The sequence below is a fragment of the Hyperolius riggenbachi genome, chromosome 2, assembly GCF_040937935.1.
Source record: "Hyperolius riggenbachi isolate aHypRig1 chromosome 2, aHypRig1.pri, whole genome shotgun sequence".
NCBI lineage: Eukaryota > Metazoa > Chordata > Amphibia > Anura > Hyperoliidae > Hyperolius > Hyperolius riggenbachi.
The window spans coordinates 497,546,604-497,565,415 of record NC_090647.1 but is presented as its reverse complement, the minus strand read 5'-3'; the positions used below and the strand labels follow the sequence as shown (position 1 = coordinate 497,565,415).

The 18,812-nt window shown below is 47.5% G+C and overlaps 2 protein-coding genes across 2 annotated transcripts in view; one reads left to right on the top strand and one right to left on the bottom strand.

Annotated features, from left to right (window-relative positions):
- Positions 1-3,676, bottom strand: part of CLIC6 (chloride intracellular channel 6) — a 90,302-nt gene extending 86,626 nt beyond the window's left edge. The window contains exon 1 of the mRNA XM_068270453.1: positions 1,264-3,676. Within this exon, the coding sequence (XP_068126554.1) occupies positions 1,264-3,564 (2,301 nt within the window). The 5' untranslated portion in view covers positions 3,565-3,676. The remainder of the gene's footprint in view (positions 1-1,263) is intronic.
- Positions 3,677-12,788: 9,112 nt separating this feature from the next.
- The window catches only part of RCAN1 (regulator of calcineurin 1), a 119,636-nt gene continuing 113,612 nt past the window's right edge, over positions 12,789-18,812 (top strand). Inside the window, exon 1 of the mRNA XM_068270452.1 lies at positions 12,789-13,097. Within this exon, the coding sequence (XP_068126553.1) occupies positions 12,909-13,097 (189 nt within the window). The 5' untranslated portion in view covers positions 12,789-12,908. The remainder of the gene's footprint in view (positions 13,098-18,812) is intronic.

Below are 18,812 nucleotides of genomic sequence, written 5' to 3'. Positions count from 1 at the left end.
TTCTTCAAGTGCTGAAAAGTTATTTTAAACAGAAGATGAAAAATTATCTTATAGGAGAAAATTTAGGAGAAAAAGTGAATGGAATAAGGGCACTAAATTGCCCACAGCAATTTTACCGGTACCAACGTCAGGGTGCAGCGTGCTTTACCCCATTAGCGCAATGTGTGCTATCAGATTACACTCGCATTGTTATGGTAACGAGCTGCATACTACACTAAGAGGTAGTGCACACTGCCCCCTGCCTTTAGTGCTGGTAAAATTGCCGTTCGCTGCCTGCGCATGGCAATTTTATCACAGTTTAGTGCATGTTTCCCAAGGAAAGATATATTGTGAGTTAAGCCAGTTAAGGTGAGATAAATCATAGTTAATATGTAAGGTGAGGTATAAGAATCTTATCTGGGCACATATACCCCCTGGCTACATATACTGGGACATATATACCCCTGCCTACGTATACTGGGACATTTACACCCCTGCCTACATATACTGGGACATATATACCCCCTGGCTACATATACTGGGCACATATATCCCTGGCTACATATACTGGGAACACTGGCTGTTTGTCATTATGTGCATTTAGTGGTGAAAAGCTGTCTCTTTTGTGCATTTACTGGTGAAAAGCTGTATCTTATTATGTGCATTTACTGGTGAAAAGCTGTGTCTTATTATGTGCATTTACTGGTGAAAAGCTGTCTCTTGTGCATTTACTGGGGAAAAGCTGTCTCTTATTATGTGCATTTACTGGCGAAAAGGTGTCTCTTATAATGTGCATTTACTGGTGAAAAGCTGTCTCTTATGTGCAGTTACTGGTGAAAAACTGTCTCTTATGTGCCCTGGACCAGTACTACTGGTGAGGACAGTTAGTGACATGGCTATGTACTCTGTAATGTGCTGCAGAAGATGTCAGTGCGATATAAATACTATAATTTTTTTTTTAAAAAAGCCCATTGCTTAGCCCCACTCTACATAAAAGTGCGCTTCTGACTCCGCCCCTAACTCCACCCCTAACGCCACCCCCTGTCCGGTTTTCTCCATCAGCCGACCTGGCAACCCTATATAAGATTTATGAATCAGCCCAATTTTCTTTTGATAGTATTACACAGGAGAAATCCCAACAGAGACAGTGCATGGGAACCACTGACTGGGATACCTGGTATTTATAAAGTTCATTATCTCACTGCCCTATCTTACACAACTACATTTCCCAGAAAAGGGCTACATAGAACCACCGGACAATGTATAGCATTCTTGGTGTCTTACCTTGACAAAAAGAGAGATATCATGTTCTTGTGGCAGTTCCTTGGCTTCTAGCAGGGCTTTTGGGCTGCCTGCAGGATCTGTACCATTTTCTCTAATCACATCACCTTGGGCTGTGTCCACTCTGTCTCCAGGACCAACAGGCTGGGCCTCCTCCTCAGCAGGAGGAATATGTGCTGGGCTTTCCTCGATAACAGAAGGCTGCTCTTCAGGACCTTTGTCAGTTACATCTCCAAGTTCAGCTTTTTTTTCTATGACTACATCGTCTATTGCTAGAGGACTTTCTGCAGGTTCACCACTTAAGGTGCCCTGTGGGGCATCCGGTGCCACTTGTGGAATCTCTTGTTGGGGACTGCCTGGTTCACCTTCTCTACCTATAGGTTCTGTTTCCCCTTCAACCCCTTGAGCTCCAGAACTTCCTTCTTCAACTTTTTCCTCTACACCTTCTGTTGCTGCACCAGCTTCCTCTGCTTCATTATTGACAGGTTCTGCTGTTTCTTCAGCCTCAGTCTTTCCCTCATCTTCATTCTCTACTGTTTTTCCTGCTTCTTCCGGATCTTCAGTTTGCTTTTCCTCCTTCTCCTCTTCTTCCTCCTCCTCCTCCTCATCACTGCTGGCTGATGTACCACTGCTCTCACTACTAGTTTCCTTCTCACCCTCATCTGCATCATTGTCCTCAGCACTTTTCTCAGCCCGAGCATCAGCATTGTCAGGTTCTGTAGGCTCGTGAATAGGAGCCACCTCTCCTGGTGTCTCCTCTTTTTCGGTAACACCAGAGGACACGACCTCTGCCTCTCCCTGAGCTTCTGCTGCAGGTTCCTCTAATGGGGGATTCTCAACTACTTCCTCTGCCCCTGAACCCTCTACCGATGTTTCCTTTAATCTGGGGTCTACAACTCCCTCATTTGCCCCTGCTGGCGACTCAGTCTCCTCCACTGTAGGAGTCACAGCCTCCTCTCCTGTGGAGGCCACAACCTCCTCTTGTGGCCCTGCATCCTGCTCTACCGTGGGGGCCACAACCTCCTCTTGTGGCCCTGCACCCTGCTCTACTGTGGGGGCCCAAACCTCCTCTTGTGGCCCTGCATCCTGCTCTACTGTGGGGGCCACAAACTCCTCTTGTGGCCCTGCATCCTGCTGTACTGTGGGGGCCACAACCTCCTCTTGTGGCCCTGCATCCTGCTCTACTGTGGGGGCCACAATCTCCACTTGTGGCCCTGCATCCTGCTCTACTGTGGGGGCCACAACCTCCTGTTGTGGCACTGCATCCTGCTCTGCTGTGGGAGTCACAGCCTCCTCTTGTAGTCCTGCACCCTGCTCTACTGGGGGAATCACAGCCTCCTCTTGTGGCCCTGCACCCTCTTCAACTAGGGGAGTCACAGCCTCCTCTTGTAGTCCTGCACCCTGCTCTACTGCAGGAGTCACAGCCTCCTCTTGTGGCCCAGCACTCTGCTCTACTGCAGTAGTCACAGCCTCCTCTTGTAGCCCTGCACCCTGCTCCACCAGGGGAGTCACAACCTCCTCTTGTAGCCCTGCACCCTGCTCTACTGCAGGAGTCACAGCCTCCTCTTGTAGCCCTGCACCTTGCTCTACTGCAGGAGTCACAGCCTCCTTTTCCGCAAGGGCCACAGTCTCCTTTAGTTGCTCTGAACCCTGCTCTACTGTGGGGGTCACAACCTCCTCTGTTGTCTCTGCACTATCCGCCCTTGCCCCGACCTCCAATGGGGGTGTCACAGCTTCCTGCACTGTTGGTGGAACAGCCTCCTCTTTGCCGGTTACACATTCATCCATAGTGGGTCCTACAGCTTCATCTACTGTGGGGGGCACTGCTTCTTCCTTTGCACCTGCACCCCCATCCACCGTTGGTGACACAGTCTCCTCCACTGTTGGGGTCACAGCTTCCTGTGCTGAGGGGATCACAACCTCCTCTTTTGTCCCTGCTCCATCTTCTAATGCTGGTATGATAGTGTCCTCAGTCACTGGGATCACTGCCTCCCCTTTTATCACTGCAACCTCATCTACTGCTGGGGTTTCACTCTTCTCCACCCCTCCTGCACCCTTCACAGCTGGGGTCACACTCTCCTCTGTCCCTTCTGCACCCTCTGCAGCTCGGGTTGAAATCTCTAACTGCCCTGCATCCACTATTTCTGCAGCATCCTCACACTGAGTGTCAGAACCGATCATCTCTCCTCCATTCACCTGGCTTCCACCTGAGTCACTGCCCTCCACTGTCACCTTTGCTATGCCGACTTTCCCCACTGCCTGCTTTGCTATTACTAGCTCCTCACCTGCTGCAGCCTCTGCCATGCTCTTGCTGTGCCAGTGAAAAGTGCTTGTGCTGTCCGAGCTGTCAGTCTCCCTGGGCTTCCTCTGTGACTATGGTGACCTGGATCAGTGCAGGATTAGTGCAGCCAGGACTGTGTTCACAAATCCTCTAAGTGGCTGGCTATGAGCATGTCCCACTCCCCAGCCCAAGCCTTTCCTCCCCTCCCTGCAACCCTCCCACTGGCACCACAAGGCTCCAGGTCCCAGGAGGAATTCCCTGTAACTTCTGCACTGTGCAGGTCACATTGTACCAGGCTCACTGTACGGTAGCCATGCTGCAGGGGGCAGAGGATTTTACTAGGCCCATGTATGCAACACACTTGCTGACTCTAGCAGTCATTTACAGTTCTGTGGACATTAAAGCCCAACTCTAGCAAAAATTAGTTTTATTCTAGTTTTTGATAGTGTAGTAAGAAATTTTCTTCTAAGATTTTAGTGGATCTGCACTGTGGACATTATGACATATGATTACTATTATTAATTTGTATTTGGACATTTTCTCTTACTGTTTCCTGAGCGGTATCAATAAAATAGGGTGCATGCGACTTCTGGACGAATAGAATTTAATCAAAAATATCAGCAAGTCGGTGCCAAAAGGGAAATTTTGCAGGACTTTACACTGTTTTTAAGCCGGCAACAAAGTGGAAATTTGGGTGCACCTTGTTAATATTTTCTTTTTGCAGTTTTTTTTTTCTTTTCATTTTTTGCACCACCAGGGTGGGTCTTAGGTTCAGGCACCACCTGGGGGGAGGGGGTCTTAGGTTCAGGCACCATCAGGGGGTGGCTTAGGATAAAGCACCACGGGGGGGTCTTAGGGTTAGGCACCACCAGGGGGGTTAGTGTTAGGCACCACCAGGGGGCTTCAGGGTTAGACATCACTAGGGGGGGGGGGTGAGGGTTAGGCACCCCCAGGGGGATCTTCGGGTTAGGCTCCACCAGGGTTGTCTTAGGGTCAGGCACCACCGGGGGGGTCTTAGGGATAGGCACCACCAGGAGGGGTTAGGCACCACCAGAGAGGGTTAGGCACCTTCGGAGGGGGGTTTAGGACTAGGCACCACCGGGGGGGTCTTAGGGTCAGGCCCCACTAAAGGGGTCTTAGGGTCAGGCACTAGGGATGCTCATCCGGATTCTTCGGAATTGAAATTGTCACATTGCCAATCAGAATTTGGTATTTCCGATCGGAAAACGGAATTCCGTGGAGATCCAATTTACTGCACCTCAGTAATTTTACCCCAATCACAGAACTCAGAAGCATTGGACCAATAAGAGGATGCAGAATTTTTCTGCAAAAATCAAATCACCGCGGTAGTTTGAGACCAATCACAAGACTGATTTTTTGTTTTTCTGATTTCCGTTTTTCCGCATCGCTAATGTAAAAAATGACTAATAAAATGCTCCTGGGGGGATCAGAAAAACAGAAATTGGCATTGGTGGAAATTGAAATTTCCGACCATCCTTATTAGGCACCACGGAGGGGAGGGATAGGCATAGGTAGTGGAGGGTTCTGTGTGAGAGTAGGGTTAGCTATAGCAAAACAATTACCGTTAGTTTTCAAAACTAACACTTTAAATAGAAGAGTATTGGTATATTCACTGATATTCTACTATCGGCACTGTTCCTGCGCCCGATTTTCCATGGTGCCTGAAATTCACGTACGTGTCATGAACCCTTCATAGACCTCACATAGAACTTCAGGGGGCTGACAAATAAAAAAAGCTATCCCCAGTAAGGGCTGGGCCGAGGCAGAGGCGAGAGAGGCTCCAGCCTCAATGCGCAGTGTAGGAGGGGGAGCACAACTCCCTCAGCTGTCATTCCCCTATTGGGCTCTATTCACAATAACATGTGTGGTCTTTTTTGGTCGTAAAATTACCTCCAGTGATAATTACTGACTTTTTTGAGTATTCACTAAAAATTTATCAAGTGTGATTAATGTTCGATAAATGTGCGGTTATGTTGCGGTAAATGTGCTAAGTGGTCGGTAACGTGCGAAAATAAAGTTTTTTTTTACCACTATAGGTAGCCCATATACTTGTCACCCATTACACAGAGACGACCCAGGATAGCCTGTCACATTTAAAGTGGGACTTTAACTCTTGTGCAGGACAGAAGGAAAACATATAGAAATGCACCCTATGGCCTAGTGCACACCAGAGCGGTTCTGCTGCGGTTTGCGATCCGCTTGCGGGTGCAGATCCGCTAGGGTAATGTATTTCAATGGGCTGGTGCACACCAGAGCGGGAGGCGTTTTGCAGAAACGCATACTATCGGGCTGCTGCAGATTTTGGATTGCGGATGCGTTTCTGCCTCAATGTTAAGTATAGGAAAAACGCAAACCGCTCTGAAAAACGGCACTTCAGAGCAATTTGCCAGGCGTTTTTTGTTACAGTAGCTGTTCAGTAACAGCTTTACTGTAACAATATATGAAATCTACTACACCAAAACCGCTTCACAAAACCGCAAAATGCTAGCTGAAACGCTGCAGAAAAATAAGAAAAAGCGTTTCAAAATCTGCTAGCATTTTGCGGATCTGCTAGCGGTTTTTGGTGTGCACTAGGCCTGTATGTATATAGAGAGTTTAGCCTGTCTAATTCCCCCTCATCTGTGAATAAGCACAACTGTAATTTGAGCTCTCACCTGTGCCAGCTGGCTGCCTCAGCAGAGCAGCTAATTTGTAAAGACAGGATGTTAATCCTATGTCTGCTTCCATTAATGCAGGAAGTACACACATTGGAGATGTATTGCAGGATTTGTATCAGCTGTAACAAAGAAATGTTTTTCTTTAAAGGGTATTATGCTGCTGCTTATCTTTTAGAGCCGAGAGGAATTTCCTCCTTGGCATCTATAAAATCATCTAAAATTCTGTACGAGGTGTGAAACTGCGCCTTGAGATTAGACACACTCGTCTTCTCTGCCTCCTTCTATGTACAATCGACTTGAACTTGAGCAAACATAGTTCAAAAGGCTTCATCTTAGACTTCACCAGCAGAGCAGTGAAAATTATCACCTGTCATTTGTAGGTGATAAAAAAAAACCCTAATTAACACCAATTATCGCACATTTATTCAATTACGAATCTCAAATTGGAGAAAAATTACTCATTTTTTACCGCACTTTTACCACACATTAGTAGTTATATATGTAATTGCTGTGTCTGCATGTTTAAACACACAGAGGGCCAGTGTACACTTAAAAGTGCTAGTGTAATCGCAAACGCTCAGCACTTTTAGAAGTATGTTTTCTAAGCAATTCTGGGCATGTAAATTCATATCGGGGTTCCCAAAGTCTTGGGCCCCGTATTCATCTTATCTTATTTATCTTAGTCTTATTCTTTTATCCTTTTATAGTTTACACATGTGATTTTTAAATAAACACTTAGAGTTGCCGTATGTTTGTTTCACGTTAACCTTCTGGATACTCGCCAGGATTGAGGGACTGGAGGTCGTGTGGATCCCCGCTGGACTGTGGCCCGTGCCTTCGATCACTGAAAGCGATATACACAACCTTATAATGTGGGTTGTTTGGAGCTGGTAAGCCCCTTTTATTCCTTTGGGTGATGGTGACTACAAGAATATAGGAGGCCTGTACACCACCCTGGTGAAGTCTTACAAACTGTTTATTATATTTCACTGTATTTGTATCAGGAGCCACTGGCCAGGGATTCTGAAGATTGCTAGGAGATGGGATGTACTAATGCGGTAGCACCCAAAGGCTTGTTTTTGGTGGTGCGGTGCAGCCCACGCACCGCATTGCTACCGCCAATATGCAGTGTGAAACCGGCCTCAAGCAACCAAAAAGCACACTTAATGTATTTTTCGCCATATAAGACGCTCCGGAATATAAGACACACATAGGTTTAGAGGGCAAAAACGTATCTGGCAACAACCGATACTTGCCAATGCCGGATAACCGAGACTTATTATTGATTTATAAAGCACCAACATATTCCGTGGTACTGATTAGATCAGCCTTTATCAACCTTTTTACCCTGGAGAAACCCTGAAAATAACTTTTGGATCTCAAGGAACCCCTGCAAACAATCTTTTGAACTTGAGGAATCCCTGCATTTATATTGCAGGAGGCATGGTCTTAAGAGGTTGTTTATTTCACTACTCCCTATTACACTGCCACTTATTATACTGTCCCCTAGTGTTTTTTTTTAATGTGATCATTATTATTCTCACCCCCAATTTAGTCTTTCTTTTTACAGTACCACCTATTACTATGTGCTGCTCTGTTATACTTCCCCCACGATGGGGGAAAATGCCAAGGAATCCCTGCAGAGTACTCAAGGAACCCTGGTTGAGAAACCCTGGATTAGATAGATAGACAGACAGACAGACAGACAGACAGACAGACAGACAGACAGACAGACACACACACACACACACACACACACACACACACACACACACACACACACACACACACACACACACACACACACACACACACACACACACACACACACACACACACACACACACACACACACACACACACACACACACACACACACACACATATATATATCAGTATATATATATATATATATATATATATATATATATATATATATATATACACAGTGGGTTGCAAAAGTATTCGGCCCCCTTGAAGTTTTCCACATTTTGTCACATTACTGCCACAAACATGAATCACTTTTATTGGAATTCCACGTGAAAGACCAATACAAAGTGGTGTACAAGTGGATCGAAAATCATACATCATTTCAAACATTTTTTACAAATCAATAACTGCAAAGTGGGGTGTGCGTAATTATTCGGCCCCCTGAGTCAATACTTTGTAGAACCACCTTTTGCTGCAATTACAGCTGCCAGTCTTTTAGGGTATGTCTCTACCAGCTTTGCACATCTAGAGACTGAAATCCTTGCCCATTCTTCTTTGCAAAACAGCTCCAGCTCAGTCAGATTAGATGGACAGCGTTTGTGAACAGCAGTTTTCAGATCTTGCCACAGATTCTCGATTGGATTTAGATCCGGACTTTGGGCCATTCTAACACATAGATGTGAAGGTTAGCAGAGTTACCGCCGCCGCAAGCGGTAGCAAGGCGGCGGTTTCTGCGTCTCAGCCGGCGGTTTCCACCGCACAGTCAGTTTGTGACATCTTGCCTCAGGGCAGCAGGGACACCGCAGCCGGCGGCATGGCAGCGGTTCCCGCTACTCAGCCGGCATCTACTAATCTTCTTGCCAACACGGATACTGCACACAGCCTCTCTGTCACTCAGAGGCTGAGGCTTACGCGCGCGCGGACCAAGCGGGCCAAGCGACACACACACACACACACACACACACACACACACACACACACACACACACACACACACACACACCATATATACATACAAACACACACACATACTGTACATAAACACACACATACATATATACACACACACATGCTGTACACACAAACACACACACTGTATATATATATATATGTATATACACACACACATACTGTATACATACACACGTACACACACATACTGTATATACACACACACGCATACACCACACACACATATATATATGTACACACAACAAACTCACACTTTATTAGTGGGAAGCAAAAAAGTTTCAGCTAAATTAGAGATACAAAAATAGACTGAATTAAAGAAGTGGATTGGGTGTTTCAGGCCTTCACATGAGATGAGAGAAGTGCTTTTAGAGGGAACTTATAATCAGACATTTTATACTTGTAAGGAATAAACTGTAAAGGAAATGGTGTTCTATCCATGTGCTTTTAATCCAGCCTGCTTTCATATTTCTCCACCATATTTTGAAGTGGTTTGAAACTCTCTTGAGACGGCGCAGCAAGTGCTGGATGGGAGAAATCTCAAGGTCAGAGCTATCTATGTTTGATTTAGACTTTCCAAACATTCAGAGCTGATTGCTGGGAGGGTAATATGCTTCTGTAAAGGGTCACTCTGCTTTACTACACATACAGTATCTATATTAACATTTATCAGCTGCAATCTTTTTTTTTTTTTTTTTTAGCAAATTTGCCATGGCAACAATAGATGACTTGGTGTCATAGATACCCCAAATTCTATTTCCTCTGTTATTCTCATGAGTTCTTATGCCTGCACAAAGCAGGAGGTAAAATTAACTGCAGTGCAACCACAGCTGAGTATGCTGATCAACATGAGCAGCTGGGGCTGATAGGCGGCATCTGTGCCAGGCTGTCACCATCCACTCCATGATGATAATGGCACCATCAGCAGGGATGGTAAGTGTGTGGACATTGGACCTTCTCAGTGACAGAGTTCCAGTGACAGGTCCCTTAGTAACATAGCACCCTGTGGTGACACAGGCCGCCATTAGTGACAGAAACCCCTTACTGACACATCCCATGTAGTGACATAACCCCCTTGGTGACGGACACCCCTTGGTTACATTACCCCTTTAGTGACAGTGACACAGTGCCCTTAGTGATACTACCTCCTAGCAATAGAGACACTTCACAGACAAGCCTGCTTAGTCTGTAAACCTTGCAACTGCACATGCGCACAATGCTCCTGGCAACTGGAGCGTGATCGAGGAAGTGCATGTCCTGGGCCACATGTGCAGTAGTGCACAACTGAGCCAGTCGCAAACTTTACTGTGGCTGACAGTGGCACAGCAGAGTGGTCCTGGAGTAAAGCAAGAGTCTTTAGGGTCTACAGGAGGCTGGAAGAAGCCTCAGGTAAGTTAGATAGAACATTTTCACGTCGTTTAAGATTTCCTTAAACCCCCTTAGTGACGCAATCTCCCTTTATTGATATAAATCTCTTAGGGATTGATTCACTATAACAAATAGAATGCCTTATCAGAGTTAACATGCCTTATCAGAGTTGTTAACATGCCTTATCAGACTTAACGTGCTTTATCAGGATTAGAGTGGCTTATCAGAGTAGTATAGGGAGCGCTACAAACTTATGCCTGCTAATTGGCAATGATGAGAGCTCCACTCGTCCTGCCCTGAGTCATTTAAAATGACACTATCCCTGCACTTTGATTAGCCCAATAGGTTGCCTGTCAAGTTCCCTGTCAAGTGACAGGCAGCCTATTGGGCCAATCAAAGTGCGGGGATAAGGTCCTATAAGGAGTTATCAGGGAAATATACAGAAAATAAGTACTACTTGCCCGGGGCTTCCTCCAGCCCCAATCTCCCAGCATGTCCTACGCCGCAGCTCTGCACGCAGCCGTTCACCGCAGCTCTGTCCCGGTCCCCGGCAATAACGTCAGGCCGACCTCCAGGTCGGCCTGTACTGCGCCTGGAACGCTCCGGTCCACGTGGCGGTGATTGACAGCGCCGCTCGTGCAGGCGCAGTACAGGCCGACCTGGAGGTTGGCCTGACGTCATTGCTGGGCACCGGGAGGGAGCTGCGGCGAACGGCAGAGCTGCGGTGAGGGACACACCAAAGATCACTAAGCGTAATCACGTTAGCGCTTTTTGTAGCAATTTGCAGTGCCGATTCTCATGGCCGGTTTTAAAGCAAGGCCACAAAGGCCATGGCCTAGGGTACCAGGAAAGCAAGGGGCGGCCAGCGGGCTGGCACACTCATGCAGTCAACCTGACAAACATCTTAACTTCATCAGTCGGGCAAGTGTCTGGGACTCAGGGATGAAGGGGCAGCAAATGTGGGCAGCTTATTGTCTGTAACCTGAGCTATCCATAAGTCCAACTCCGCCCTCCTCCCAGCTCCAACCTATAAGAGGGGAAAGCATCAATTTGACTCATAAATGAAATACAAATGATAATCCTTCCGATCATTTCAGATGTAATCGATCCACAAAACAGGTTGATAAAACAACTGACAATCGTCAATCATGGTTGTTTGAAGTTGATTGGCACCATCAACAATAATTTGGAAGGTTGATCATTGAGTAAAATTGCATCGTTAATAAGCATCTTTAAATACATTGATTACTGGGATCAATAAAAGTGTGTGTGTGGTTGGGGGGGTTTGCTGTTTGTCAGAGGGCGGCTGGTGATAGTGGCCTTGGGCGGTAAAAAGTACAAATCCGGTCTTGCCGATTCTGGGCGTGTGCCAAGCGATTTTCTGTGTATGCCTACCGATTTTGTAGCGTTTGGGTTTAGCAGTTTTGTAGTTCTTGTACACTTTGATGTGTAAGTGAACAGCTTTTGACAAAAAAACACTTTGCAAGATCGCTTTGTTCAACAATTTTTAAAGCGATTTTAAGCCCTGTTCACACTAGGGATCGCAAAATGGATTTTTGTTCGAGTTTTTTGAGATCACCGCTATATACTTTTAATTACACTAGCGCTTTTCATAGCGCTAGCGATCACTAGCAATTTGGCGATTGGCCCCAGTGTGCATGGGCCCTTACGGTTTTCCTATACATAACACTGAATGTTGCAAAAAAAATTATATCTCTCTGGTGTGAGCTAGCCCATAGAAAGACATTAGCCAAGCGCTTTTTAAAACCCAAGCACTTTTAAAAGTGCTCGGAAAAGCGCTTGGTGCGTACCAGCGAAGTGTGGCAAGTATGTCTGTCTGAAAGAAGGTGCCCTTCCTCTTACTCCATTTGAATAGCAGAGCACAAATACCTACTCAAGTGCCAAGACCTTTCGGGGCTCGTTCACATTGGAGGCGTTTTTGGCCTTTTTTCAGACGCAGGCGGTTTTAAAAATTGCCTGCCAAACGCTTGTGCAATCAATGTCTATGACAATGTTCATATCAGTGCAGGTTGTGCTCTGTGCGGGCAGCAAAGCGGTGCGTGAACTATTTTTGGGGTGATTCCGCCTTAATGGAAGGTATAGGAGAAACGCAAAACTGTCACAAAATTGCTTTGTGCAGCGATTACGTACGCTTTTTAAGAATAAATACATTGTATTTATTATTTTCCGGGTCAAAGAGTTCACATCCTGACTTGCGTCAGGGAGTGAAAAAAGGCAATCGCTCTGAAAAAGCTCTTATTGAAGCGCTTTACAAAACAACGCAGCGCCCATTCGAGCGCCGGGAGGAGAAAAAAAAACTCCTCCAAGAATGGACAACGCGAACGAGGCCTCAAAACTGAAATGAAATCTATATTTTAGTATTATTTATTTTTCCCTTGTGGCTTCACTTTAATTTCCTAGCAGAGCTCTGGCAATTCATGAACCTTCATGAGGCAGTAATCACAAATTGCCAGCAGGTGTCGCTGTACATCCAGGCGGCGGGCCTCCTGACGTCACTGCGGCGTCAGCGCGTTGTACATTGTGTCAGTGAGAGGCCGATGACAGCGATGAGCTCGGCGTCCTGCAGTCACTTTACCGATCTGTGACCTCACAGCGACCCGAGAACTGCCTGTGGTGACGTCATGGAGCAGGCCCTGAGGGAACTGGCAGCTCACCTGGGGGTGTGTTCTGAGGGCCCCGGCTCCCAGCTGGCCGCCAGTGACTGGGATTTCCTGGACATCGATATGGAGGACATCGATTTACGATCCCTGCCCAGCTCCCTCATCTGCTGCAACCTGGAGGCCTGCCTCTTCTATGACATCCGCTGCAGGGTGAGTGATCGGCCCGTCTGTGTCTGCTGAGTGTGGGGGAGGGGCTGCGCTGTGTATTAGGGGGACAGAGTGCTGTATACAGGGGAGGGGCTGCCCTGTGTATAAGGGGTCAGAGGGGTCTGGGGGAGAGTGCTGTATACAGGGGGAGGGGCTGCACTGTGTATAGGGGGGCAGAGTGCTGTATACAGGGGTAGGGGCTGCCCTGTCTTTGGGGGGCACAGGGGTCTGGGGGAGAGTGATATATACAGGGGAGGGGCTGTCCTGTGTATAGGGGGGCAAAGGGGTCTGGGGGAGAGTGATATATACAGGGGCAGGGGCTCTCCTGTGTATAGGGGGGCAAAGGGGTCTGGGGGAGAGTGATGTATACAGGGGGGCTGTCCTGTGTATGGGGGGGGGGCAGAGGGGTCTGGGTAGAGTGTTGTATACAGGGGGGCTGTCCTGTGTATGGGGGGGGGGGGCAGAGGGGTCTGGGTAGAGTGTTGTATACAGGGGGAGGGGCTGTCCTGTGTATGGGGGGGGGCAGAGGGGTCTGGGGGGCGTACATTTGAAATCGGCGCCGGTAGACTTGGGCGCAGGATACAGCGGTATATAGCTGATCCTGCATCTGCACAAGTCCTGGCCGATTTAATTACTATTCCCCCTCCAGGCCGACATGGATAGTGGGGTAATGAAATAATTCGGCTTCCAGCGATTGCTGGAGGCCGAATTATTATGTTTTTAAGCGACTTCGGCTCTGTCTTCTGACGGAGCCGACGTTACTCACTGAGCGCTTCAATAGGAATGATTCCTATTGTAGTCTATGGAGGCGCCGGCTGCACCCAAATCTAGCAGCGCTGAAAAGCACTGCTCCGGTCTGGCGGAGAGTGCTGTATACAGGGGGAGGGGCTGTCCTGTGTATCGGGAGAAGAGGGGTCTGGGGGAGAGTGCTGTATACAGTGGGAGGGGCTGTCCTGTGTATGGGGGGGGGGGGGGCGCAGAGGGGTCTGAGGGAGAGTGCTGTATACAGGGGGAGGGGTTGTCCTGTGTATGGGGGGAAGAGGGGTCTGGTGGGGGGCAGTGGGGTCTGGGGGAGAGTGCTGCATACAGGGGGAGGGGCTGTCCTGTGTATAGGGGGGAAGAGGGGTCTGGGGGGGAAGAGGGGTCTGGGAGAGAGTGCTGTATACAAGGGAGAGAGGGGTCTGGAGGAGATTGATGTATACAGGGGGAGGGGCTGTCCTGTTTATGGGGGGGTAGAGGGTTCTGGGGGGGCAGAGGGTTTTGGGGAAGAGTGCTGTATACAGGGGGCAGAGGGGTCTGGGGAGAGTGCTGTATACAGGGGGCAGAGGGGTCGGGGGAGAGTGCAGGACACTAGTCTACTTTAGGGGATCACAGCACCCGATTATAGCACAAAGTGTTGTGATTGGCTGCCTAGTACACGCAACCTATCTGAAACCTAGCAGTTGGAGGGGGTGTCGTCCACCATATCACATTAGCAGAATTTCCTGTGGGGTTTCCTTTCCTGCTGGGTCCCCAAACGTAGACTAGCACCAAGTACTTTATACAGGGGGAGGGGCTGCCTGGTGCAGAGGGGTCTGGGGGAGAGTGCTGTATACAGGGGGAGGGGCCACCCTATGTATGGAGGACAATGTGCTGGCAGTTGGGTCTTGCAATAATGTGTAGCTTGGGTATAGTGCTTTATACGTGGGGGGCACACCTATCTAGGGTGACTGCTGGGTTGAGGGCAAAGGGTTTTATTATACGCTGTATAGAGGTAAACCTTAACTGTTTCCTTAGTCTGATACCTATCTATACCTCTCAGACACTGCAACTGAACTTGGTTGGTTTTGGGGCTCCATATCAATACAGTGGTTGGGCCCCATGTAAATCTCGCACTGAAGTGCCAAGCTCCTTTGTTACGTCACTGCTGTCTGCAAGGAGGGGACAGTGTTGTATACTGAAAAGGGTCTTGTTACATTATATATTTGGAGGACACTACTGTGTGGAGGAGAGGGCTCTCATTGTACTGTGTATTGGGGGACACTCAAGGAGGGGTCTAATTATACCATGTATTGTAGTACAGTACTTTATGCAAGATATACAGATATACAATGGAGGAGTCTATACTGTGTATTGGGTATGCTGCTGTATACTAGTAGCGGTTTCACTACTATATGCTGCAATGGGGCGTCATTGCTGTATGCAGGGTGGGGAAATACTGTGTACTGGGGGAACACTGCAGTATACAAAGGTGAGGGCTATATAAGTATTTTTTAAGGCACTTTGCACTATATGGGGTATTAGTCTGTACTGTATATTGTCAATACTCTGCTCTGTACAGGGGAGAGGTATGTACTGTATCCTGAAGGACACTGCTTTATACAAGGTATGGGACTATACTGTGTGTAGGGGCACCCTCTGCCATATACAGGCTAGGGAGGTATACTGTGCATTGGGAGACGCTGCTGTATTCAGGGTATGGTGCTATACTGTGTATTAGGGGGCCACTGCTGTATACAGGGTAGGGAGAGATACACTGCTGTGTTTGCATATTTTTTTCCATGTTAAACCGTGCATTCAAATTCTCACATGTAAAGAACAAAGTGGAAACTCCACCTTGGTAAAAGGATCATGACAGAATGTTCTGAGGACAAAATCCTTTAGGTCATCTGGAATAATGAAAATATTTTAAAACACCTTTACCATATCTGGCCAGTAGATGGAGTTTTCCCATCTCGAGGAATGTGGAAGCTGCCTTATTTACAGTATTTCCTTTTTAAAGAAAACCTGTAACTAAAAAAAAGTTCTCACCTCGGATCCTATCGAGGCTTCCCCCGTCCTCCTGTGTCCCACGGCGGTCTCGCTGTGCCCCTCCGAACAGCGGGGATGTAAATACTTACCTTCCCGGCTCCAGTAACGGCTCTCTGCTCGGAGATGGGCGATCGCTGTAGGTCCGCTCTACTGTGCAGGCGCAAGTCTCCTGCACCTGCGTAGTAGAGCGGACCTGACAGAGATCGGCTATTTCCGTGCTGAGCCGCAACAGCGCCACCTGCTGGAGCCAGGGAAGGTAAATATATCAAGTCTTGTCAGGCTTGTCGAGCGAGGATTGCGGGACGCTTCGGGGGAGCCAGCACTGGACTGCCTGCAGCTACAGGGATGTGGGAAGCCTCATTGGGACCCTGAGGCTTTCCCCTCCCGAGGTTCACTGTTTTTAGCTGGATGTTATCTGTAGGGATGGCCCTGCTTAGAACTCATGGAGAAGAATGTTTGATCAGCTGATTGATTTGCTGGTCATGATCATGTGTTAAACCAGAAAGTCATCACAGAACCTTACAAATCTGTCAGCTGCTCAAACTGATCACATGCTTCTCCATGAGTTTTCCTAGGCAGAGCAATCACTAGTTAGCAGCTGTCGTCATTGCTAGGGATCATGGGAAGTGTAGTCCTGTGTCCCTCCTAGTAGCTTTACTGCTAGAGTAGTACAGTGAGGCTGCAGTGATGATGTCATCAGGTTATTAAAAACTGTTATACTCTGATCCGCACAAAGGGTTTATTCCACTTTGAAATAAAAATCTGTATAAGGGCCCGTTCACACTTGAACAGATGCAGATAGGAAACAGTAAACGTATCCACGAGGCGGATGCGTTCCCTCCGTTCTGCATCCGCATGCAACAATTACGCCCATCCGCCCCTGCGTTGATCACATCCGCCCGTACGCATCGCCGCTCCCCTTTTCTGCCGCCGCTCTTCCCTTCTAAACATCCCAGAGGTTAGCAGAAGCATGGGTCTCTCCATAGGCTGCAGCAAGCCAATCTCCCTAGCAACAGGGAGAATTTTCATTGTTCCATCATGAACCAGTGAGAATCCTCACTGCTGCTGAGTGGAGATCTCCTGGCGACCGAGCGGCGATTAGTATCATGTCACGGTCTTGCAATGCGAATGCGGCGACTAGCCTAGTGAGAACAGGACAGTGTCTGTTGTCATAGGCTTTCATTGGACACATTTTCCCGTTCGGTCCAGGAAAATGTGCCAAGTTGGGACTCTGCGTTCTTTGTCGCATTCCGCGGCACATGGATCTGTGAAGGATCCATGCTTTAGGATCCTCTTTTTAATATAGGATCTGCTTCCTGGGTCCCACGCAGGCATGTTTTTAACTACTTGCCGACAGCTCCACGCCGATTGGCCTGAATGGCTGGGAATGGGGCTAGCAGGAGATCTGCATGCACATCTCCGCTTAGTCTCCTAGTGGCGATTGCCGCTCGGAGACTGTTAGCCGACTAATATACCTGTACAGCGCTGCGATCTAAGGCAACGCTGTACTGGGGACAGCCGTGTGACACGGCTGTCCCCTCTGTAGTCCAGGAAGTGGTCGGCTGTCATAGGCTGAAAAAAAATAATAATAAAATATTTATATTAAAAAAACAAAACAAAAAAAAACTGGGGAGCAATCAGACCCCACCAACAGAGAAAGCTCTGTTGGTGGGGAGAAAAGGGGGGGAATCACTCGTGTGCTGAGTTATGCGGCCCAACAGCTAGGCCTTAAAGCTGCAGTGGCCCAATTAGTAAAAAATGACCTGGTCACTAGGGGGGTTTAGCACCGCGGTCCTCATGCGGTAAAGCAAGTGTGAACTGAACGTAACATATATCATTACTATTAATGTCGTTTTAAAACTGACATCAGTGGAGCACTGTAGCGAAATGAGCAAATAATACATTGAAAAAAATAACCAACCTGTACAGCAATGAAGAAGTAAGAATAGCAATGCTTCAATAGATTGAAAATTAATTCTGATGGCAAACCTACTTTCAGACAGTCCATGGATGAGTTTACTCTGCCGACAGGTGAAAATATGCAGGCTTTTTGCATTTTTGTGTGCGTTTCACATTTGCAGTTCTTATTAATTTGCCTAATCAATGGAATGAAATACAATAACATTTAAAAAAAATATATCAACAATGCTTGTAAAAGTACATTCCTCTGCGTCTTCATTGAAATACATTATGTGTGTTTTACATGCGTTTTTAAAAATTATGCAGCAATTTTTTTCGCACTCATTTATAACTGCAGGTTTAGGAAGTTAACTGCAGTGATGCATTCACTCCACAGGGAGGCGACCTTCTCAGTGAAACAAGCAAATGTTCACATCAATGATGAGGGGAAAAAATGCTCTAGTAAGTACTGGTATATCTGGGTTGTTCATAGTGATGGGAATATCGGCTCTTCTGAATCGGCTCCCATTAAAGAGCCGGCTCTTACGGCTCTCAATCGGCTCTTCATTAAATATCACTAGACACCACTCAGAATCGGAGTAAAAGCCCCGCCCCCATCTCCATGACAACTCCAGACTGCTTCTCTGACTGGTGCAATCCCTCCTGCTACTGCTCTGCTCCGCCCCATACACTCCTACAAGCTGCGAGAGGAGGACTACATCTCCCAGCATGCCACAGCGTCCTTTATTACAGACCAAAGCAGGGCTGTGTGGGGCGGCTGAGGCATCGGCTCTTTTGAAACTGAGAGCCGGCTCTTGTCGTTCGCAGCAAAGCGCCGGCTCGATCGCGAACGACCCATCACTAGTTGTTCACAATGAAATTCATGCAGCACCATGCATTAGTAGGCGTGTCACTGTCAGACTTTGCTCTGCGCGCGATGTCTGATGTTTTTGTGGATGGCACACTGCAGTGTGAATAAGTCCTAATGATAAAACTTTGTCAAAATACTTTGACAACTGAAGCAAGAGG